The following is a 23250-nucleotide window of genomic DNA, read 5'->3' on the forward strand; positions in this document are numbered from 1 at the left end:
GCTTGTGTAGAAGGTGTGTGTGTGTTTGCGGAGTATGCATGTGTGTGTATAGGGGGGAAACAAAATGTGAGCAAAAAGGGTCAGCCAAAATGTTCCTGTTGATAAATGGAATTAACATTATAGAAGTGTACAAAACACTAACACCTGTTTTTCCAAGACAGACTGACCAGTTGGACACAGGTGAAAGCGATGACCCCTTATTGATGTCACCTCCAAAATCAGTGTGGATGGGGAGGACAGATTAAAGAAGGATTTTTAAGCCTTGAGATATGGATTGTGTATGTGTGCCTTTCAGAGGGGGAAAGAGCAAGAAACAAAATCTTAAAGTGCCTTTGAACAGGGTATGGTAGTAGGTGCCAGGCGCACTGGTTTGAGTGCATCAAGAACGGGTTTTTCACGCTCAACAGTTTCCTGTGTTTATCGAGAATGATCCACCACCCATAGGACATCCAGCCAACTTGACAACTGTGGGAAGCATTGGAGTCAACATGGGCCAGCATTCCTGTGGAACACTTTTGACACCATAGAGAGTCCATTCCCCCGATGAATTAAGGCTGTTCTGAGGGCAACTCAATATTAGGAAGTTGTTCCTAATGTTTTGTACACTCAGTGTACATACAACCTGATGTAGCAACAACGGGCCATTGAAGGAAACAAAGACCCTACAGAATACATATTCGGACTGTCACTGCATATTTAGACCCGAGGTTATCATATCCTCATCTATGCTCCTAATGCCCCTAATGTTTTGTACACTCAGTGTATACCAACAACATATTTTGATTTAAGAGATGTACGTATTTTAAGAGAGATCCCTACCAATGAAAAAGGAGCTTGTTACATGTTTTGCACGACTGTTGCTTCTCAGAACCCAAATATATTTCACTAATAATATGTGTATGTGGAACGTCAGTCTGGTCATAAAGTTGTCTCCTGATGTAATACATGCATTTAAAATTCAATACAACTGCTGCCCTGTAAGATAGATACCCCCATAATACATTTAAAACATAACTTTTATTAAAAGGTTGCTATGTCGGCTGGCACATCAAAGATGAAAAAAATACATTCATTTAATACCCAATTGCAACTCCATAAAATACATATTTGCCATTATTTCGAAAATTATCTACAAACAGATGATTCAAACATTCTAAGGTCCAATTTTAGAGCTTTTTCATTATTTACATTTAGTTGGTCTGCTAAGATCTCATGGCAGATGTCCAGTTGTACCGGCACGATTAGAGAATCTGTAAACAAGCATGTGGTTAGTGTGTGAGTGTGTGTCCTCTCAGCTGCTCCATGTAAGCCTGAACCCAGAAGGCAGGACAGAATACTGGGCGTTGAACACGATGTAGACGTGGTTTGAGGATGCTGTGAACGGAGCGATATTCGTCTCCTTTGAACGACAAGAAAGAAGGGAGGGTTAGAGGAGAAAAACGGAACCCTTGCCCTTATATGACAACAATCATTAATCGTATGTTATAGTCTGTATATTAACTGTATAATAAACGCTATTGATACATTTTTACAAATGCCACATAATCCAGAAATGCTCTTTTGTTCCTCAATAAAATGTCAATTATTTTCGTTTGCCCGCTGAAAAGCAAGGAAGAATAAGTGGTCTATTTTTTAGTGCGAATCACTGTTCATTTTCTGAACTTCATTGTTTATTGGTTCATCGCACCAAAATAAGACCATTTGAGGTTGAGTACGATGATACCAACGTTCCCCACAATAAAATGGAAACAAAACAACAAAGTCATCTAAAGTTAAATATGAATTCCTATGTTACGTACCGCTCCACAGTAAGGGCCAATCGGAGAAGTGCTGGCATCTTTCCCGTCAAACAGCTTCAGGTAGTTGTTCTGGCAGTCTCCTGGGTCATCAATGCTGATCTGGGCGAAGGTGACAGTCACCACACGCCCATTAGGAGCCTTAATGCCCCACTCACAGTGGGTACCGTTGGCATAGTTGCCAGGGTAGTTAGGACTGGTCACCGAGCCGTGGTCTCCGTATAACCGCCCTCCACAACCTGGGGAGAAAACACACATGAAAATACACATCCTGCACAGACACACACCTACAATATAAAAGCGAGCAACTTCTCTGTTGATATCCCCTTCTACAATCGTGTACCACCGATACACTGTTAGAACCTTTTGGTAGGCTCCTTTTTCAATAAACCAAACAGCTATTTTGTCATTAGAAATGGATAGATCTTGACCATTGCCACAGTTGCATCATATGGTAAACTACAGAAGGAGGAGATGGTTTAGGACTAGGATTGTGTCTCTTGTCTTTCAGAATGGGGACACCCTACAGGGTTAAATCACTCACCCTCTGGAGAAGAGGTCCAGGTGATCTCAAAGCCGTCCTTGGCACCAGAGAAGTCACTCTTGAAGCGCATGTAAAGCTGGTTGGTGCCCGGGAATATAGGATTGGGAAGTGTGGACCCGCAGTACTTTCCTAACAGTGGGGCAGATTCTGTACTGCCATTTCGGACCTGAGGAACAGGGACGAGACGTTGCCTTTTATAAACATACAACACCAAGGAATGACTGACTGGGATACACAGAATTCATAAAGCAGCTAAATAATATTTTATGTGGTCATCCAAATGCCATCAAAATGGAACATTCCAAGATATGAAAATGGGCATAAAAAACTAACTTAGAACAGACTGTCAGGAGAGAGTTTCAACCACGCCCTTGTATGGTATAAAATGGCCATGCATCTGGTAAAGTGGCATACTGAGCCAGTGTGTCCTCAGACTGTCTGTGTGCTCACCTCTAGGTAATCATAACTACAGGTGGAGTGGGACTCCAGGTTGAAGCTGTTGAAGAACAGAGATATGGAGTTGTTCTGGGGGGCCATGAGGATGATGGTACAGTCAACACTGTGGGGGTAGATGTTAGGCCAGTCGGGGCTCTTCAGGTAGCCGTAGGCCTGCTCATAGGTCCTGCTGCAACCTGGAGGAACACACAGGAGAGATGAATAATCAGACAAGGGAGAAAACACCAGACAAATACATTAAAGATAAAGACATGGGACAAACACAGATGTTTAAAATAAGTCACTAATAAAAGGAGAATAGGGTAAGAGGGAGCCTCTTAACGGTTGGAAGTCTGCCATCACCATACCTGCCACCTGATAGGTCAGACTCATTCCGTTGCCGGTGATGAAGGCGTCAGACTTGAAGACGATGTGCATGGTCCTCCCGTAGCTGTAGAAGTCTGGGATGTGGTCCGCAGCACAGAACTTGTGTGCCTGTCCGTAGTCTCCCTGTGAAACACACAATACAGAAAGATTAAGGGTATTAGAGTAAGTCTTTTTTAGGAGACTCACAGAGTGAAGACGGACTTTCTAAAATAAAATTCCCAGTCCTGACATGCAATACGTATCGGCTTCAAGGAGGTGCAAGTATGCCTGTCAGTACAGTAATGGTGTCGGCTATTGTCACAGTTTAAAAGAGCTGACATCTAGAGTAGTAGTATCCTACAAATTTAAGTATATAATACAACGTTTAATTGTAGGTGACTTTCAAGTGACCCAAGAACACTCTGTACAAATAAACACATAAAAAAGCAACAACAGAAGATTGGCTAGCCTGTCTCACCACAGGCCAGTCACTCATGTGGAGGAAGTTGGTGTTACAGCTCTGGCTGGGCTGCAGGTTGAACTGCTGTACGGCTACTTTAACGCTCTCCTGAGGAGGGGCGTCCAGGACCCAGCGACACGAGATGAACGGGGGATAGGCGTTGGGGTACATAGGAGATGTTATGGTCTGGACCGCATTTGTAGCGTTCAGAGTGCCTCCGCAGAGTCCTGGATAACGCGCACGCACACACACACACACACACAGTCTTGTGAATCGCAATACCCACACGCCAATTAATATACAGTACCAGTCAAACGTTTGGACACACCTACTCATTCAAGGGTTTTTCTTTATTTTAACTATTTTCTACATTGTAGAATAATAGTGAAGACATCAATGCTATGAAATAATACATATGGAGTCATGTATTAACCAAAACAAGTGTTAAACAAATCAAAATATATTTTAGATTCTTCAAAGTATCCACCCTTTGCCTTGATGAAAGCTTTGTACACTTTTGGCATTCTCTCAACCAGCTTCATGAGGAATGCTTTTCCAACAGTCTTGAAGGAGTTCCCACATATGCTGAGCACTTGTTGGCTACTTTTCCTTCACTCTGCGGTCCAACTCATCCAAAACCATCTCAATTGGGTTGAGGTTGGTGATTGTGGAGGCCAGGTCATCTGATGCAGCACTCAATCACTCTCCTCCTTGGTCAAATAGCCCTTACACAGCCTGGAGGTGTGTTTTGGGTCATTGTCCTGTTGAAAAACAAATGATAGTCCCACTAAGCGCAAACCAGAAGGGATGGCGCAGCGCTGCAGAATGCTGTGGTAGCCATGCTGGTTAAGTGTGCCTTGAATTCTAAATAAATCACACAGTGTCACCAGCAAGGCACACCCACACCATCACATCTCCATGCTTCACGGTGGGAACCACACATGCAGAGATCATCCGTTCACCTACTCTGCATTTCACAAAGACACAGCGATTGGAACCAAAAATCTCAAACTTGGACCCATCAGACCAAAGGACAGATTTCCACCATGATTGGCCAAGCAACTCTCTTCTTCTTATTGATGTCCTTTAGTAGTGTTTTCTTTGCAGCAATTCGACAATGAAGGCCAGATTCACGCAGTCTCCTCTGAGCAGTTGATGTTGAGATGTGTCTGTTACTTGAACTCTGTGAAGCATTTATTTGCGTTGCAATCTGAGGTGCAGTTGACTCTAATTAACTTATCCTCTGCAGCAGAGGTAACTGTGGGTCTTCCTTTCCTGTGGCTGTCCTCATGAGAGACAGTTTCATCATAGTGCTTGATGGTTTTTGCAACTGCACTTGAAGAAACTTTGACATTTCCGGACTGACTGATCTTCATGTCTTAAAGTAATGATGGACTGTCGTTTCTCTTTGCTTATTTGAGCTGTTCTTGCCATAATAAGGACTTGGTCTTTTACCAAATAGGGCTATCTTCTGTACGCCACTCCTAACTTGTCACAACACAACTGATTTGCTCAAACGCATAAAGGAAGGAAATTCCACAAATTAACTTTTAACAAGGAATATCTGTTAATTGAAATGCATTCCAGGTGACTACCTCATGCAGCTGGTTGAGAGTTTTCAAAGAGTGTGCAAAGCTGTCATGAAGGCAAACGGTGGCTACTTGGAAGAATGTAACACTTTTTTGGTTACTGCACATATACGTGATATTTCATAGTTTTGATGTCTTCACTATTATTCACTATTATTTGATGTCTTCACTATTATTCTTGTAGAAAATAGTAACAAATAAAGAAAAACCCTTGAATGAGTAGGTTTGTCCAAACTTTTGACTGTTACTGTAAATATGTGTTCAATGTTTGTATTAATAATAGTGTGATGGATTAGCCAATGAGATCAGGGCAGGTGAACTTTTATAGAAAGGAAGGGAATAGATCAAAGGGTGTCTTACTGTCCTGTGCCCTGTAGGTGGCGTTGAAGCCCCTGTAGCTGATAGAGCTGTCAGTGATGAAGTGTACAGTCAGGAAGTTACTAACAGACACAAAGGGACCCGGGATTACGTCACGTCCACAGTACGTCCCCACCAGAGGGAAGTTCATATTGTCTCCGTCAAAGATCTGATGGTGAAGGGTAGAAGGGGGGAAGAAAGAAAGAAAGAATGAAAGAAAGAAAGACAGAGAGAGAGCAGATTAGTGAGTGAAAGAACGAACAAACGAGAGAGCAAATAAACGAATGAGTGAACAAATGAATGGAAGGAATGCTAGATCTCCTAACCTTGACGTAGTCGTAATGGCAGGTAGATGTAGACGTTCCCTCCAGTTCAAACGAGGAGAAGGTGAGGTTAATGACTTTGTTGATGGGCATGGTGATAGTCCACAGGCAGTCCATATTGTACTCATAGTTCCCATCACCGTTAGAGTCCGGAGAGCCAAACATCCCTATAGGTGTAGAGAGATAACCCCCACAGCCTTGTGCCGGGCCTGAAGGGAGAGACAGGGGAGGAAGAGAAAAGTGAAAGAGGGTAGAGGAAGACATGGGCATATGTGATAAAGAGTTATGATATAGCGTGTGGGCTTTGGGAGATCTCATGCAGGCTTCCATAAGTGAACAGCAGATAGCGCTAAATATCCATGAATTCTCAAAGAAGGCTGTTACTACACATGTATAGGCCTACATCGTCAAACAAGGGTGGTACACATTCAAAACAGTACTTGTTGAGTATCCACCCATCAAGTGATATTTAATATCACATCAAGATGTCCCCATATACCCAGTTGTCCCTCCTGCTGTTGCTGTGCTGTATGCATCAAAACTAACTGAGGGACTGGATGTCTGAGCTCTGAGGGGGTATGCTGTGAACACTGAACATAATGTGTTAAAACCTATAGAACTCCCAACATTCCCAGAGACAGAGGAGTGTTTGTGTGCGCCGTCATAAATCTTCCCCCTCTGCCCAGTCTGTTCAGCTGCTCACATCTCTCGGATGGCCTTCTGCTCCATGGGAAACAGGGGTAACCACAGCTGGAGATTGATTTCAGTGTAACACAGAGTGGGGTGATTCACCATGGCTCTCTTCTATGACAATGACGGAATCTTGGGATTCTTTTTCAGCCCTCTCTCTACTTTATAGAGCCTTTTGTATCTACAGTAGACTATCAAACACAAATCAACCCTCTCTATACTTTACAGAGACATTCGTATCTAGACTATCAAACACTAATCAACTAGATAAAATGCATTAAAATAAATGGCAAAAGAGATTAAAAAAAAATTAAAAAACATTCTCACATTCTTGCCCTTTATTCACTAGCTTGATACATGCAGAATGCCTCTCTCACTCTCTCTTTTGTCCTGGTCTGAGTACACTAATATGGCTGGCTGGCCCCCTGCCCATCGGATGGACAAAAGGCTGTTTATGCGCAGTGGGGCAGTCATTGGGAATGTACAGCCCCCCACTCCCCACATAGCGATTTAATACATGTGGGTTAATATTGGAGAGAGTAGAACAACAATCCTAGCCTCTCACTTCTCTAGAGTGAGTGTAAAACAAACTATATTCACTTAACGTCGACAGTAGCTTGAGGCCTGAATAAGTATAGGACAATGGAAGATATGTACCCATCTTTTATATAGATACAGTCCGTTGTTTTCAAATAGCCCATATAGTGTCTGGGACACTTAGATAAGAAAAATGTAACACCATCCACTGTTTTAAAATAGACAAATAGAGAAGCCGGGTGTAAGATGACCTACCCAGAGTCTCAATGTAGGTGGCCCTCCAGCCAATCCCAGACACGGATGAGTCGGTCGTGAAGGCGATAAACATCTGATTGGTTGTGGACTGGAGGTCGGGCGGGAGTTCCGTACCACAGAACTGCCCCATTATAGGAGCCATGGCGTTGGGCCCGTCGTACACGATCACATAGTCATAGCGACAGGACGATGATGCCTCCAGATGGAAGGTGTTCCACCTGATTGGTGGAAGGAGAGGCAGAGGGTAATGGGACATCTGAGGAGATGTGGAGATCACTTAAAGCCTGACACGACTTTGGAAGAGGTGTCAACCTGTTCATGTGGGTTTGTTAAAGCACTGCCACGCACAGAATGTCCCTTAGGAGGAAAGTAATTGTTTTGAGTTAGGAGGTGCCTGGTCCATAGAGGAAATCTTTCCTCATACACCGGCGCACACACACTCTCTGTGTGTGTGTGTGTGTGTGTGTGTGTGTGTGTGTGTGTGTGTGTGTGTGTGTGTGTGTGTGTGTGTGTGTGTGTGTGTGTGTGTGTGTGTGTGTGTGTGTGTGTGTGTGTGTGTTATGGTGTGACACAAAGGCATTAACACCTGCAGGTGGAAACAGGGGACATGAGACGGTCTGTTCTCAGAATCAGAATGATCTTACTACACTACAGACATGAGGTACTTATTGTTAGCTAAGAATGCACTCTGTATGTGCTCTAGGCTAAGTCAACACTTCAGCTTAAGCCTTGCATTTGCTCCCTGTTCTCATTATGAATGATGATGGATTGTGTTGGTTTTCTGATCATTATTAGACCTTCTCTGGGTTAGTAGACAAAGCAGCATGTCCCTTGGACTCACTTGAGGTTGATGACCTTGTTTTCAGTGACGACAATGTGGTAGGTACAGTTCATGTTGTGGTGGTAGTTATCGATGCCAGCCGGGCTGCTGACCGTACCAGAAGTGCTGTTGAACACACCTCCGCATGCTAATAGTAAAAAAAAAAACACTGATTAATACCATTCTGACCATACCAGAAACACCAATCCCTTAATTAGTCTCATTCCTCCCCCTTTTTCTGCGACTTGAACTAAATATACTTGAATGAATCCTACTTAAATGAATTCGGTTTATTTTCAGACTGTATTTTGTTGTGCGTCTTGGTTTCTGAGAGAAGAGCTGTTTTCATTATGAAGCATACAAAACAATAAAGCAATGTCTTTTTGTTTTTGACTACTCTGAGCTTTCAATGGGCAGCCAGTCACATTTACCCTGCCACTCCAGACATGAATCATCTGAAAGGCTTCATGGAGAGTGGTGTCTCCCCCATTACAGAGGCTATAATGGCTGCCCTGTCTGAAGTGTGTGGGTGCCCGTCTGAGTCATTTAGCTACTGATGATGATATGTATTTACTGTTCTGTCTGACAGGCTGCATGTCTGAATATTACAGAGGTCAGAGTTTAATCCGTATGAATTGAAGGGTGTGTGCGCGCGTGTGTGCATGCTTTCAGAAAAGTATTCATACCCCTTGACTTATTCATTTTGCTGTGTTACAGCCTGAATTCAAAATGGGTAACAAACTAAAAAAATCTAATCCATTTACCACAATACCCTGTAATGACAAAGTCAAACACATGTTTTTAGAAACGTTATCAAATTTGTTGAAAATGAAAGTAGATTTAATTAACTCAAAACTGTAAATCAGCAACTCGGGAACATTCACGGTCTTCTTGGTAAGCAACTGCAGCGTAGATTTGCCCTTGTGTTTTAGGTTATTGTCCTGCTGAAAGGTGAACGAACCCATCTCCCAGTGTCTGGGGGAAAGCAGTCTGAACCAGATTTTCCTCTAGGATTTATCCTGCACATAGCTCTATTACACATTTTTTTTATCCTGAAAAACTGCCCAGCCCTTAATGTTTACAAGCACACCCATAACATAATGTAGCCATCACCATGCTTGAAAATATGTAGAGTGCTACTCAGTAATGTGTAGTATTTTTGCTCCAAAACATAACACACTTTTTATTCAGGATAAAAAGTTAATTGTCTCATCACATTTTTGCAATATTACTTTAGTGCCTTGTTGCAAACAAGATGCATGTTTTGGAATATATATACATTTTTTTCCAATTAGGTTAGTACTGTGGAGTAACTACAATGTTGTTGAGCCATCCTCAGTTTTATCCTATTACAGCCATTGAACTGTTTTAAAGTCATAATTGGCCTCATGGTGAAATCCCTGAGTGGTTTCCTTCCTCTCCGGCAACGGAGTTAGGAAGGACGCCTGTATCTTTGTAGTGACTGGATGTATTGATACACCATCCAATAGAGAAATTCATAAGTGCACCCTGCTCAAAGGGGTATTCAATGTCTGCCTTTCATTTTTTTAATCCATCTACCAACAGGTGTCCTTCTTTGTGGTTGAATCAGTGTTTGAAATTCACTGCTCGACTGATGGACCTTACAGATAATTGTATGTGTGGGGTACAGAGATGTTTTAAAATCATGTTAAACACTATTATTGCACACAGAGTGAGTCCATGCTACTTATTATGTGACTTGTTAAACACATTTTTACTTCTGGACTTATTTAGGCTTGCCATAACAAAGGGGTTGAATAGTTATTGACTCAAGACATTTCAGCTTACATTCTTTTAATAATAATAATAATTCCGCTTTGACATTATGGGGTATTATTGTGTGTAGGCTAGTGACCCCCAAAAAATGCAATTTAATCCATTTTAAAGTCAGGCTGTAACACAACAACATTTGGAAAGAGTCAAATGGGTGTGAATACTTTCTGAAGGTTGTATGTGTGTGTGTGGGTCTATTGTGTGTTGTCCCTAGCCTGGTATCCATCTGCTGTGGCCTTGTATCCAGAGCCCTCTTCTCCTCTCAAATCCCCTCTAATTGTTAGAAAGCGCAGCCTCTCTCCATTCCACACATTCTCCACTGGGCTGAATGGAGCGCCAGCGCAACGGCAGCATTCTCCTCTTAATGGTAAACAACCCCAGAACTATGAGGCCAAAAGCCCAAAACTCTGAGCCCAGAGGCTCAGACAGACCCAGTCAGGGCCAGAATGCACTGATACTCAATATGGTAATAGCTCCCCCTTGCCTTTTGTCGGCTAGGTGGACGTTTCACCACATTTGCTTACACAAATAAAATCTTCTCAGATTTTTTCAAGTGCATACAGCAAATGCGTCAAACTCCAGTCCTCTGAAGATAGTTAGGAACTCTTCACCTTGTTGTCTAGGTCTAAATTGGAAATGAAAGGAAATAACAAAAACCAGCAGAGGCACGGCCAGGAATTGAGTTGGACACCTCTGGTAGATGGCTTAGGGTTCAAGGGTTGATTTAGAATTTGGCCTCAGACTTGAAGCATGAAACTCACGTATAGCTCTGTACTCAGCCAGGAAGCCGTTGTCGTTGATGATGGAGTCGGAGTAGAAGTTGACCAGCATGGGTCCCAGGGTGCTGAAGGGCCCAGGGATGGAGCTGCCACACACTGTGGCCACAGGGGTCCCCGTAGGGTGGGTACCACTGTACACCTTCACCCCATCAAACATACACGTGGAGTGGGCTAGAACAGGACACAAAGGGCACAGGCTAGGACAACATGGGGGGAAAATAACTGTCAAATGAATCGTAGTATTATGAATGTGATTTGAAGGTAGAATAAAATAAGCGACACACATTTCGGAAGCATCATATCGGGCGGACTTTCTCAACAGCAAAGAGCAAGAGACAAATCTCTTGTGCAGTTGTTACACATCTATCATGTTGCAGGAGAGCCAAGACGACCATTTAGATGGTCCTTCTTCTTACCTTCTACCTGGAAGGTGCGGAACTCCAGGATGACAACAGTCTGGGGTCCAACGTCTATGAGGTAACTACAGTCGGAGAATAAGGGGTAGTCGGCTGGGTAGTTGGGCGACACCACCCGGCCGGTGGGGGCAGTGAAGTTAGCTCCACACCCTAAGAGAAGACGCCAACAGACAGAACTTTATAGTTGTTAGAATACACTGATATATTACGACTGTAAATGTGTACCTAACAGACACTAGTAGTACTCTACTCACGTGTGATGTAGTTGGCTGAGAAGCCTCTTCCTGGGGTTCCAGTGGACTGGAACCTAGTGGTGATGGTGTTGTAGGGAGCGATGATGGGGGCTGGGGCGGTGGTACCACAACCTGTAGCTAGCAGTCCATCAGCGGTCTCACTATTACCTGACCACACCTACAGGTAATATGAAAGAGATAGTAACAAACAGACGTTATGTTCAGTATGTACTGTACAGTAGGGAGTGATGATGTCAACTGGATCAGTGCTGTCACACCCTGCAGCTAGCAGACCACAGAACCAGTGGCGTGCCACACACCCCTGCACAGAACCATTATACAAAATAATTCCCACTCCTTGGGTTCATTATTTTAGTCATATGATGTCAGCGGAGCATCAACCTTGCAATACCAAAGGCTATTTTAATAGAGGGCGCAATCTTATCAAGCAAGTGTAGGAGATAGGAGGTTCAATAGTGTGTGTTCACCTTGATGTAGCTGCTCTGACACTGCCCGTTGGCATCAGGGATCTGGAAGTCAGAGTTGAAGTTCATCTCCAGGTGGTTACCCTCGTGGGCGATGATGGTCCAGGAACACTCAATGTTGGCAGGGAAGTTCTGGGGGTAGTTGGGAGACTTGATGACACCAGTGTCAGCGTGTATCACTCCTCCACAGCCTGTAGGGATACAACAGTACATCATGTTTTCACAACATATCACACAACTATCACAGAACAATCCCAAGACCAGGGCTGGGGTGAATTCCATATAAATTCAGTTCATCCAGAAAGTAAACTGAAATACCAAGTCAGGTTTCCATCCTTGCTTTTTAAAATTACTTGGAATTTTTGTGACCTCAACCCTGGGCAAGACGACATCCTGGTCATTCATCGTCCCATAGCCTACCTGAGGAGTCAGTTGACCAGGTGGCCACAAACCCTCCTCTGGACACTGAGTGATCGGCCAGGAAAACCACCACCAGCTTGTTGGACCCTGATTGGATGGTTCCTGGGGAGGTGGTTCCACAGTACTGGCCAATCACAGGAGACCCTGGGGAGCCCCCGTTGAAGATGGTGACAGAGTCCCAGCCACAGGTATTGTGAGGCTCCAGGTTGAAGTAGCTGAAGGTGAGCTAAGGGGGACAACAGGGGGTAAATGGAGGGGTGGTTTGAGGTAAATCTGTATGGTATGTGATGGCTGTTTGTGTTACACAAGTTGAGTTTATATTATACCATCCAATTTATAGCACCAGCTCTGCATAAATACCATACACTACATCAATGTTACTATTAATGTCACTATTACCTAAGAAATTGGCCATCCAGGTAAACAAATATAACAATCACACCATCTACCAGAAGACAGAGATATGCATCACAAATCCTCTTCACTTCCCAATATAGCTAGCTTGCTAGTTCACATGCTGATTGATATTAGTCTTACAGTGTTAGCTATGTAGCTAACTTTAGCTACCAAACCACACACACAAGATTTAACCCAGCTCCAGGACATGCTGCTGAGGGATTCTCTACTACTCACAATGATGGTGTGGCCCTCAGGGGCCTCCAGTAACCAAGTACAGCGACTGGGGCTGGGGTAGAGGTTAGGGTAGGCAGGGCTGGAGATTACACCTCCCTGTCCGGTCTGCCGACCACCACATTCTACAGGGAGGTAAGGAGACAGAGGTAGACACAATGGCTGAGTAAAAAGGTAAATGTTTGAGAAGGTAGGATTATACCTCCTTCCCCCAGTCTACCAACCACCACACTATATAGGGAGATGGAGAGGTTATGAAGATTGTAATGCTACAATTTCATATCTTGATGCCTTAGTGGAGCATCGATCTGCGTCTGATATCCCTCAGAATAAAACTAGTGGTGCTTGGACCACATGATGTTGAGTTTAGAGACATTGAGGAACTGTACGTGAGAGATGGGGCTAAGCTCACCGGAGAATAAGTACTTGGCCTTGAAGCCCAGGTCTCCTATAGCTTGGTTGGTCTGGAAGTGGACCCAGAGTTCAGGGGTGGACACCACCAGGGGAATCATCGGAGTGGTCTGGCCACAGAACTGGGCCAGCAGCTCCCCGCTAGAGTCACCTAGGAAGGGAAGATGCACAACATCCACACAGTTACACAGCCTGTTTATGGGGATCAGTTACACAACGGTTAGGCACATAATCACTTGTCTTTATCACTTAGGGGAAATTTCCCCAGATACCTATTACAATTAGTCCTGGAATAAAAAGCAAGCTCAATGAAGAATCTCCATTAAAAGTGCTTTTTAGGGCCTCCCGAGTGGCGCAGTGGTCTAAGGCACTGCATCGCAGTGCTAGAGGAGTTACTACAGACCCGGATTCATTCCCGGGCTGTGCCACAACGGGCCGTGGCCGGGAGTCCCATAGGACGGCACACAATTGGCCCAGCTTCATCCGGGGATGAGGGGAGGGTTTGGCAGGTGGGGCTTTACGTGGCTCATCGCGGTCTAGCGACTGCCTGTGGCGGGTTGGGTGCCTGCAGGCTGACCCCGGTCGCCAGTTGAACGGTGTTACCTCCGACACATTGGTGCGGCTGGCTTCCGGGTTAAACTGGCGGCCGTTAAGGAGTGCAGTTAGGCGGGTCATGTTTCGGAGGACGCATGACTCCACCTTCGCCTCTCCCGAGCCCGTTGGGGAGTTGCAGCGATGAGGCAAGAATGAAAATTTTGGAGAAAAAAGGTGTCAAATTTAAATGCCAAAAATATATATACGGCTATGCTAAAATCTGTGTCTGTGAAACCACCCCAATGAGTAGTTACTTTGGATACGGACGCAAACATTCTCCGATTAGCAAAACGACACATCCAGCATTGTGACTCACCGAGGCGGAACTCTATGTAGTCGGACTCGCAGGTCTGATGGTTCTCCAGGTGTAGGTCTTCTAGGATGACCACGATGGACGAGTTGATTTGTGTAGGGTTCTGGATCAGCCACTCACAGTTCAGGTTGTTGCTGTAGTTAGAGGTGAGGTAGCCCGGGGAGGTGAAGTTACCTCCAGCTGGGTCACTGAGTATGCCACCACACACTATGGAGAAGGACATAGAGGTTTAGAACAAGAAAGCACTGAAGGGTATTTTAAATGTATGATATTTCCCTTGAGAGCAGTTCTGATAATTCAAATCCAAATGTTAACATCCCTATGAGGATGGCAACACACTTCACATATTTAAAGACATGCTTTGCATTAAAAGTGTCTTTAAATGTCTTTGAAAGAGGTCAAAACGGCAATGGCCGTCTTTATTATTAACCCTTATTAACCCTGAGAAAACATGATCTTATACCAAACACCCTGGGGAAAATTGCGAGAGAGAGGAGAGTAAAGCTGTACTCACATGCATCTTCATTGGAGGAGTAGGTAGCTGTAAAGCCTCCATTGGAGACAGAGGAGTCGGTACGGAACACTACAGTCATGGTGTTGCCCGACGACTTAACCTGGTAGCCTGTTGGCACGGTGCCACACAGCCGCTCGATATGAGGGGCGGTTACCGCCACGCCGTTTAACACCTGAGGGAGGAGAACCACGCCATCAGAACCAGTTAGAACTGCATTAGAACCAATAAAGTCATACTGGAAGCATGGAAAGAACCATGGATGTAACCGGACTGATTATTTGCTAGAAAGATTGAGTAGATTTTAGTCTTAGATGATATGACTGCACAGCAAGCGGAGGCAAATGAGAAAATAAAACAACACACCGACTTAAAGAATGAAAAAGTGAACCTAAAAGAAGAGAAGCTGAAAGATAAGTGGGACCCACATCCACATAGTCAGCGTAGCAGCTGCTGCTGCTGGTGCCCTCCAGCCGAAGGTCGTTGATGGTGAGAGTGACCCTTCTCCCCGGGACCACAGTGATCTCCCAACGGCACGTACGGCTGTGAGGGTACAGGTTGGGATAGTTAGGGGACGAGATGGTCCCCGAGGGAGCGTTCAGCTCACCTCCACACACTGTAGGGGGACAGGACAGAAAGAATGAGAAAGAAAGAACGGGTTGTTAACATCAACACATATTATTAACTTCTACTGTCAGTCAGTCATTTTCACTGCTAATACCAATACTACACAAAGCTATGACACAGAAATCACACACAGCTCATTCGGAAACTTTTCAGACCTTCCCCTTTTCCACATTTTGATACATTACAGCCTTATTCTAAAACAGATAAAATCTTGTTTTTCCTCATCAATCTACACCCCATAATGACAAAGCGAAAACAGCTTTTCAGAAACCTTTGCTAATTTATAAGAAATGAAACCAGATACTTTATTTACATAAGTATTTCAGACCCTTTGCTATGAGACACCTAGATTGAGCTCAGGTACGTTCTGTTTCCGTTGATCATCCTTGAGATGTCTCTACAACTTGATTGGAGTCCACCTGTGGTCAATTCAATTGATTGACATGATTTGGAAAGGCCCACACAGTTGACAGTGCAGGTCAGAGCAAAAACCAAGCCATGAGGTCGATGGAATTGTCCGTAGAGCTCCGAGACAGGATTGTGTCGAGGCACAGATCTGGGGAAGGGAATAAAAACATTCTGCAGCATTGAAGGTCCCCAAGAACACAGTGGCCTCCATCATTCTTAAATGAAATAAGTTTGGAACCACCAACACTCTTCCTAGAGCTAGCAGACCCGGCCAAACTGAGCAATCGGGGGAGAAGGGCCTTGGTCAGTAAGGTGACCAAGAACCCGATGGTCACTCTGATAGAGCTCTAGAGTTCCTCTGTGGAACTTCAGCGGCAAAGACTGGGAGACTAGTCAGGATCGAGGGAAAGATGAACGGAGCAAAGTACAGAGAGACCCTTTATGAAAACCTGCACCAGAGCACTCAAGACTGGGATGAAGGTTCACCTTCCAAAAGGACAATGACCCTAAGCACACAGCCAAGACAACGCAGGAGTGGTTTTAGGACAAGTCTCTGAAGAATGGGAGAAACTCCCCACATACAGGTGTGCCAAGCTTGTACCCAAGAAGACTCAATGCTGTATTCGCTGCCAAAAGGTGCTTCAACAAAGTACTGAGTAAACAGTCTGAATAGTATATGTGTGATACCAGTTTTTTTAAATTTGTAATACATTTGCAAAAATGTCTAAAAATTGTTTTTTTGCTTTGGTCATTATGGGGTATTGTGTGTACATTTTAGAATAAGGCTGTAATGTAACCAAATCTGGAAAAAGTACAGGGTTCTGAAAACGTCCCGAATGCACTTTAAGTCTTAAATGAATTGACTTTTACCTTCCACACTGCCCACAAAGGACAGAGTGAATCCAGGGGCATTTACACTGCTGTCGCTGACAAACTTGACATAAGCAAAGCTGTCTCCTGTTTCCATAGGGCTAGGTATGCTGTTCCCACAATGCTTTCCCAGGAGGCGCCCTGGAACAGGACATACCGGAAACACATTCGTCAACTTTTATTTTGTCACATTAGTCAAAATGAATTACACAAATTGACAAACTGAATTAGACTTCTTAGAAAAGAGATATGGACACAACTATGTGCACACGCCGCTGTCATTTTTAGGCAGAACATTGCTAGAAACATGTCAAGAATCCGTAAACATAGAACAGGTTACCTGAGGCATTGTACTCTCGTATCTCGACATAGTCACTGCTGCAGTCTACTGTGCTCTGCAGGCTGAAGTTGTTGAAGCGGATGGTGAGGTAGTGTCCTGTAGGGCCCTCCAGGTACCACTCACAGGATGAGCTATCTGGGTAGTTTGCAGGGAAACCTGGGCTCTTGAGGTTAACACTCTGGCCAGTGTATGTGCCTCCACATGTGGCTGTGTTGGATTGAAAAGACAAAACAAAACTGAGATCCGGGTCATTCCAAGTATCTCCCGTATCTTGTAGAAGAGGCAGCAAAATACATCTGCTTTCTGAGATACGTTTGATACTGTAACATGCCCACTGAAAGGGTTCATGGTCTCTGTAGGTGGTAAAGTGTATTTGAGTGAGTGTGGGAGCGTGTGTGAGACTGTACTAGGGAGTGTGGCAGAGTGGGTTGATTCTGTTCCAGTTACACACTCACCGATGGAGTACTTGGCCTTGAAGCCCTTGTGTGTGATGCTGTTGTCTGTGCGGAAGCGCAGGTACATGGTGGAGCCAGTGGAATGCTCGGTAGAGGGCCTGGTGTTGCCACATAGTTTTGCGAGGGAGTTAGCATCAGAGGTGGCACCATCACGAAGCTCAACGTAGTCATAGAAACAGCTGACGACAAAACATTGGGGGTAAATCTCATGAAATTTTTTTCTTCAAAAAATGTAACAACAGAATGGTAGAATATATAGCTCTTGGATCCAATCTATTAGAAACACTATTATACTCTGTGTTCATATATAAGAAATGGCGTTCTGTACTCATATATAAGAAACATGACATAAGAACTTATAACAAGTACAAGTAAAAAGAAACATGGTGAAGAATTACAACATGACGATGATATCAAATGGGACATTTTCATACTTGGACGTAGGCTCGATGTCGAATTCATCGTCAAAGTCGATCTGGACAGACTCCCCGTTGGGCACGGTGATGACCCAGATACAGTCCATGTTCTGGGGGTAGTTCTGGGGGTAGTTGGGTGACGTGATATAGCCTGGAGGGTCGGAGTCACTCAACACAATGCTTCCTCCACAAGCTACAGGAGGAGAGATAATGCATGTGATTAGGAAAATCTAGAAATCAGAAGGTGTTTTCTCACATACACTTTGACTTCTATGCTCTTAAGCCCAAAATACAGTGATGTCTCAATCATGTAAAAACATACATTACTGTCTTTCTATCTAAACATTTGATTGTCGGTGTTATAAACATGTTATAAAAAATGACTGCTATTAAAGTCTCACCCTGGTTGTGGGCCTCAAAGATCAGTTTGAAGCCGCTGCCCTCGTTGGTGGCGTCTGAGATGAATCGTATGTGGAGGTTGTTGTCTGTTGTCTGGGTGATGGAAGGGGGGCTGGTGCCACACAGACGACCCCCCAGAGAGGGGGCTGAGGCATCCGGACCGTTCCTCAACTAAGACAGACAGGCGGCGGGTTGAACACACACACAGTAACGCACGCACACACACAGAGGGGTAAGGGTCATGTTACAATCCATATCACTCCCTGGGTAAATTGAATCTGTCAGAGCAAATCATTCTTCCTGGCTATAACAAGGTGTAGTATACTATGTGTAGTGTAGTATATAACTGTGACTTTCAAAATTATTTAGGAGACTGATTCATTCACTATATAAACTCAGCAAAAAAAGAAACGTCTTCTCACTGTCAACTGCGTTCATTTTCAGCAAACTTAACGTAAATGTTTGTATGAAAATAACAAGATTCAACAACTGAGACATAAACTAAACAAGTTCCACAGACATGTGACTAACAGAAATGGAATAATGTGTCCCTGAACAAAGGGGGGGGTCAAAATAGAAAGTAACAGTCAGTATCTGGTGTTGTCACCAACTACATTTACAGTGCATCTCCACCACATGGACTGCACCAGATTTGCCAGTTATTGCTGTGAGGTGTTACCCAACTTTTCCACCAAGGCACCTGCAAGTTCCCGGACATTTCTGGGAGGAATGGCCCTAGCCCTCACTCTCCGATCCAACAGGTCCCAGACGTGCTTAATGGGTTAGAGATCCGGGCTTTTCGGCTGGCCATGGCAGAACACTGACATTCCTGTCTTGCAGGAAATCACACACAGAACGAGCAGTATGGCTGGTGGCATTGTCATGCTGGAGGGTCATGTCAGGATGAGCCTGCAGGAAGGCTACCACATGAGGGAGGAGGATGTCTTCCCTGTAATGCACAGCGTTGAGATTGCCTGCATTGACAACAAGCTCAGTCCGATGATGCTGTGACACACTGCCCCAGACCATGACGGATCCTCCATCTCCCAATCGATCCCACTCCAGAGTACAGGCCACAATGTAAGGCTCATTCTTTGAACGATAAACCGACCATCACCCCTGGTGAGACAAAACCACGACTCGTCAGTGAAGAGCACTTTTTGCCAGTCCTGTCTGGTCCAGCGACGGTGGGTTTGAGCCCATAGGCAACGTTGTTGCCGGTGATGTAAGGCAGGTCCTCACCAGACAACAGGCCTACAAGCCCTCAGTCTAGCCTCTCTCAGCCTATTGCGGACAGTCTGAGCACTGATGAAGGGATTGTGCGTTCCTAGAGTAACTTGGGCAGTTGTTGTTGCCATCCTGTACCTGTCCCGCAGGTGTGATGTTCGGATGTACCAATCCTGTGCAGGTGTTTTTACACGTGGTCTGCCACTGCGAGGACGATCAGCTGTCTGTCCTGTCTCCCTGTAGCACTGTCTTAGGCGTCTCACAGTATGGACATTGCAATGTATTGCCCTGGCCACATCTGCAGTCCTCATGTCTCCTTACAGCATGCCTATGGCACGTTCACGCAGATGAGCAGGGACCCTGGGCATCTTTCTTTTGGAGTTTTTCAGAGTCAGTAGAAAGGCCTCTTTTGTGTCCTAAGTTTTCATAACTTCGACCTTAATTGCCTACCGTCTGTAAGCTGTTAGTGTCTTAACGACCTTTCCACAGGTGCATGTTCAATAATTGTTTATGATTCATTGAACAAGCATGGGAAACAGTGTGTAAACCCTTTACAATGAAGATCTGTGAAGTTAATTGGATTTTTACAAATTATCTTTGAAAAAGGGATGTTTCTTTTTTTGCTGAGTTTATAATCAATCTGATCATGCTTCAAATAACAATTTGTCTTAGCAGCATCCATTGATGTGATATACAACTATACAAGTTATATTAAATATTATAAACACGTCACAATGCATTTGATGTTAGTAAATATTATATTAAATATTTACTCTACTCAATTATATTACACTATATTATACTCTTTTCTCTAATCTAATATCTCATTTATTCTATTCTACTCTGCAATACTCTTCTCTGCTCTATTCTATTTGACTCTATTACAGGGCATTTGGAATTTTTGCAAATAACTTATTTACATAAGTATTCAGAGCCTTTGCTATGAGACTCGAAATGAAGCTTAGGTGCATCCTGTTTCCATTGATCATCCTTGAGATTTTTCTACAACTCGATTGGAGTCCAGCTCTGGTGATTTTAATTGTTTGGACATGATTTGGAAAGGCACACACCTGTCTTTATATATTAAAAGGTCCCACAATTGACAGTGCATGTCAGAGCAAAAACCAAGCCATGAAGTCGAAGGAATTGTCCGTAAACCTCTGAGATAGAGTTGTCAAGGCACATATCTGGGGAAGGGTACCAAAAAATGTCTGAGGCATTGAAGGTCCCCAAGAACAGGGAGTCACTGACAGAGCTGCCAGAGTTCCTCTGTGGAGATGGGAGAAGCTTTCAGAAGGAGAACCATCTCTCCAGCACTTCACCAAACAGGCCTTTATGGTAGAGTGGCCAAACGGAAGCCACTCCTCAGTAAAAGGCACATGACAGCCCGCTTGGTGTTTGCCAAAAGGCATCTAAAGACTCTCAGACCACGATTAACAAGATTATCTGGTCTGATGAAACCCAAGATTGAACTCTTTGGCTTGAATGCCAAGCATCACATCTGGAGGAAACTTGGCACCATCCCTACGGTGAAGCATGGTAGTAGCAGCATCATGCTGTGGGGATGTTTTTCAGCGGCAGAGACTGGGATACTAGTCAGGATCGAAGGACAGATGAACGGAGCAAAGTACAGAGAGATCCTTGATGAAAACCTGCACCAGGGCGCTCAGGACCTCAGACTGGACCGAAGGTTCACCTTTCAACAGGACAACGACCATAAGCACACAGCCAAGACAACGTCCCTGAGTGGCCCAGCCAGAGCCCGGACTTGAACCAGATTGAACATCGCTGGAGAGACCTGAAAATAGCTGTGCAGTGACGCTCCCCGTCCGACCTGACAGAGCTTGAGAGGATCTGCAGAGAAGAATGGGAGAAACTCCCCAAACACAGGTGTGCCAAGTTTGTAGCGTCATACCCAAGAAGACTCAAGGCTGTAATCGCTGCCAAACCTGCTTCAACAAACTACTGAGTAAAAGGTCTGAATAGTTACATAAATGTGATATTTCATTTTTATATATTTGCAAACTTTTCTAAAAACTTGTTGTTTTTGCTTTATCAGTATTGTGTGTTGAATGATGAGGGGAAAAACAATGTAATACATTTTAGAATAAGGCTGAAACGGAACAAAATGTGGAAAAAGTCAAGGGGTCTGAATAGTTCCCAAATGCACTGTATCTCACCTCTAGGTAGTCTCCAGAGCTGCAGGCAGTGCCGAAGCCCTGGACCTGGAACGGGCTCTGGATGTTAACAGACACTCTGAAGCCTGGGGTCACCATCACGTGCCAGCTACAGTCCAGATTGGACGGGTAGTTCTCAGGGTACCGCGGGGTGGAGAGTACACCCCTGTCCACGTGCAGCAGACCACCACAACCTAGAATGAGAATTAGAAAACAATAACTTTATTGTCACTTGTCAAAGAGATACTGAGAGTGTTCTTTTTCCTTTAGATAAATACAGTCAATGATATCATCCCTCTATGAAATAAAAATGATCTGAGGGTTGTGAGTGAGCTCACCCTTGGAGTAGGAAGCGTTGAAGCCCTTCCCGGAGACGCTGCTGTCTGAGGTGAAGCGGAGGAACATGGAGTCCCCTGTAGAGTGGATGGGACCAGGCAGCTCACGGCCACACACAGTGTTCAGCAGGGGGGACAGGTTGGTTTCACCTGGGAGAGAGAGGAGAACACACAATGGGGTAAACATTAGGAACACAAAGGAAAGGACATGCAGTGTTCATTGAGGAGACGTATCCATTTGCTTAGCTAAAACATAAACACACTGTACAGTGTTGTGGTTGTGACATACGGTCTCCCAGACACTAGAAAGTAAACCTCAGTGTTTTACGCTTCACACAAAGCTGATTAACCAGTAGTCTAGTATAAAGGTCTTACTAAACCATGGTCATGTTCAGTTTGCACGAAACAGAGTGAAACAAACAGGCACTATCTGATTTTGTCCAATGAGAAATACTTGATTTTTTGCTACAGTGTGGCCTAATGAACAGGATCCAGGCCTCTCTCTCACTCACCATCCCTGATGACCAGGCTGTCAAAGTAGCAGGTGGGGTAGTCCTCCATGTCCATAGACAGCAGGTTGAACTCCACAACAGAGTTAGGGGAACGAATGACCCAGGTACACTCCAGGTTAGCGTCATAGCCGTCTGGCCAGCCGGGGGAGAAGAGGAACCTGGGGCTGTCGCCTGGCATCAGAGCCCCCCCACAGGCACCTACATACAGAGAGAGAGAGATAGAAATCAGTATAGTAACACACATGGATGGGTGCACAGACAGGTGCACAAATACCCACTGGCTTAAACACACACCTGGTGCTATGGTGGGCAGGGGTCCAGAGCTCTGTATGGCTGACCATTCAATGAGGAAACCTCTTCCCCCCACCACAGTGTCCGACTGGAACTCTAGAGTCACGGTGCTGCCGGAGCTACTGACCGAGGCGGGCAGGGATAGACCGCAGAACTTCCCCAGGGAGTAGGCGTGGATGTTGGGCCCATCAAATATCTGACCACACACAGAGAGAGGTTAGAGGTCATGAAAAAGACTGGCCAAATGGTTTATGGTTCCCGGTATGATGTTCTTATATAACATTTGTATTTTATTATTCATGTTCACAGTGAGGTTTTTCAAGGATGATCGTGATCTAACATTTCCTAATATCAAAACGAAGATGACTTTCGGGGATGTTTTGAATTCTATTGAAGGAAGAGGTTGTCATTTCAAAAGAATCAGTCGCCTCGGCG

The 23250-nt window shown here is 44.5% G+C and overlaps 1 protein-coding gene across 1 annotated transcript in view; it reads right to left on the reverse strand.

Moving 5' to 3' along the window:
* Positions 1–998: 998 nt before the first annotated feature.
* The window catches only part of cubn (cubilin (intrinsic factor-cobalamin receptor)), a 52797-nt gene continuing 30545 nt past the window's right edge, over positions 999–23250 (reverse strand). The window contains exons 38-66 of the mRNA XM_064949145.1: positions 22819–23011; positions 22525–22722; positions 22016–22162; positions 21681–21871; positions 18276–18444; positions 17893–18067; positions 17459–17637; positions 17004–17210; positions 16664–16804; positions 15187–15374; positions 14762–14933; positions 14251–14454; positions 13342–13491; positions 12933–13054; positions 12300–12525; positions 11883–12070; positions 11416–11572; positions 11162–11311; positions 10728–10916; positions 8194–8320; positions 7353–7570; positions 5874–6079; positions 5551–5716; positions 3620–3828; positions 3144–3285; positions 2791–2972; positions 2341–2506; positions 1800–2035; positions 999–1399 (exon numbers count right to left, since the gene is read on the reverse strand). Of these exons, the coding sequence (XP_064805217.1) occupies positions 1292–1399; positions 1800–2035; positions 2341–2506; positions 2791–2972; positions 3144–3285; positions 3620–3828; positions 5551–5716; positions 5874–6079; positions 7353–7570; positions 8194–8320; positions 10728–10916; positions 11162–11311; positions 11416–11572; positions 11883–12070; positions 12300–12525; positions 12933–13054; positions 13342–13491; positions 14251–14454; positions 14762–14933; positions 15187–15374; positions 16664–16804; positions 17004–17210; positions 17459–17637; positions 17893–18067; positions 18276–18444; positions 21681–21871; positions 22016–22162; positions 22525–22722; positions 22819–23011 (5106 nt within the window). The 3' untranslated portion in view covers positions 999–1291. The remainder of the gene's footprint in view (positions 1400–1799; positions 2036–2340; positions 2507–2790; positions 2973–3143; positions 3286–3619; positions 3829–5550; positions 5717–5873; positions 6080–7352; positions 7571–8193; positions 8321–10727; positions 10917–11161; positions 11312–11415; positions 11573–11882; positions 12071–12299; positions 12526–12932; positions 13055–13341; positions 13492–14250; positions 14455–14761; positions 14934–15186; positions 15375–16663; positions 16805–17003; positions 17211–17458; positions 17638–17892; positions 18068–18275; positions 18445–21680; positions 21872–22015; positions 22163–22524; positions 22723–22818; positions 23012–23250) is intronic.

This window comes from Oncorhynchus masou, chromosome 30 (assembly GCF_036934945.1).
Source record: "Oncorhynchus masou masou isolate Uvic2021 chromosome 30, UVic_Omas_1.1, whole genome shotgun sequence".
Taxonomy (NCBI): Eukaryota; Metazoa; Chordata; class Actinopteri; order Salmoniformes; family Salmonidae; genus Oncorhynchus; species Oncorhynchus masou.